General features: G+C 35.1%; 1 protein-coding gene across 1 annotated transcript in view; it reads left to right on the forward strand.

Annotated features, from left to right (window-relative positions):
- The window catches only part of LOC105290056 (olfactory receptor 4A15), a 14,106-nt gene extending 13,538 nt beyond the window's left edge, over positions 1 to 568 (forward strand). The window contains exon 2 of the mRNA XM_011357020.2: positions 539 to 568. Within this exon, the coding sequence (XP_011355322.2) occupies positions 539 to 568 (30 nt within the window). The remainder of the gene's footprint in view (positions 1 to 538) is intronic.
- Positions 569 to 575: the final 7 nt, after the last annotated feature.

Here is a 575-nt window from a genome sequence, read left to right on the forward strand (position 1 = left end):
TCCATAAGCCCAACCAAATTAAAATAATCAAGGACAAGAAAAGAATGGAAAAACCAAATTATCAGAAAGCAAAAGATAAAATGGCTAGAAGAAGATCTCATATTTCAATAATCACCCTAAATGTAAATGGAATGAACTCACCAATAAAAAAGGCACAGATGTGCAGACTGGATCAAAAAACAAAACCCAACTATCTGCTGCCTCCAGGAGACACATCTCACTTCCAAAGACAAGTATAGACTCAAAGTGAAAGGGCAGAAAATGATTTTTAAGCAAATGGCATTAAGAGGATAGCGAGAGTAATGGTACTAATATCAGACAAAATAGACTTCAAACTAAAAAAGGTAAAGGAAGATACTGAGGGACACTTCATAATGATAAAGGGAATCATGCACCAAGAGGACATAACACTTATTAATAACTATGCTCCCAATCTGGGAGCTCCTAAATATATAAAGCAATTACTAAGAGAACTAAAGTGAGAAACAGACCAAAACACTCTCATAGTAGGGGATCTAAATACCCCACTGTCAGATATGGACAGATCATACAAACAGAAAATCAGTAAGGAAATA

This window comes from Pteropus vampyrus, unplaced genomic scaffold (genome assembly GCF_000151845.1).
Source record: "Pteropus vampyrus isolate Shadow unplaced genomic scaffold, Pvam_2.0 Scaffold31, whole genome shotgun sequence".
NCBI classification, from domain to species: Eukaryota; Metazoa; Chordata; class Mammalia; order Chiroptera; family Pteropodidae; genus Pteropus; species Pteropus vampyrus.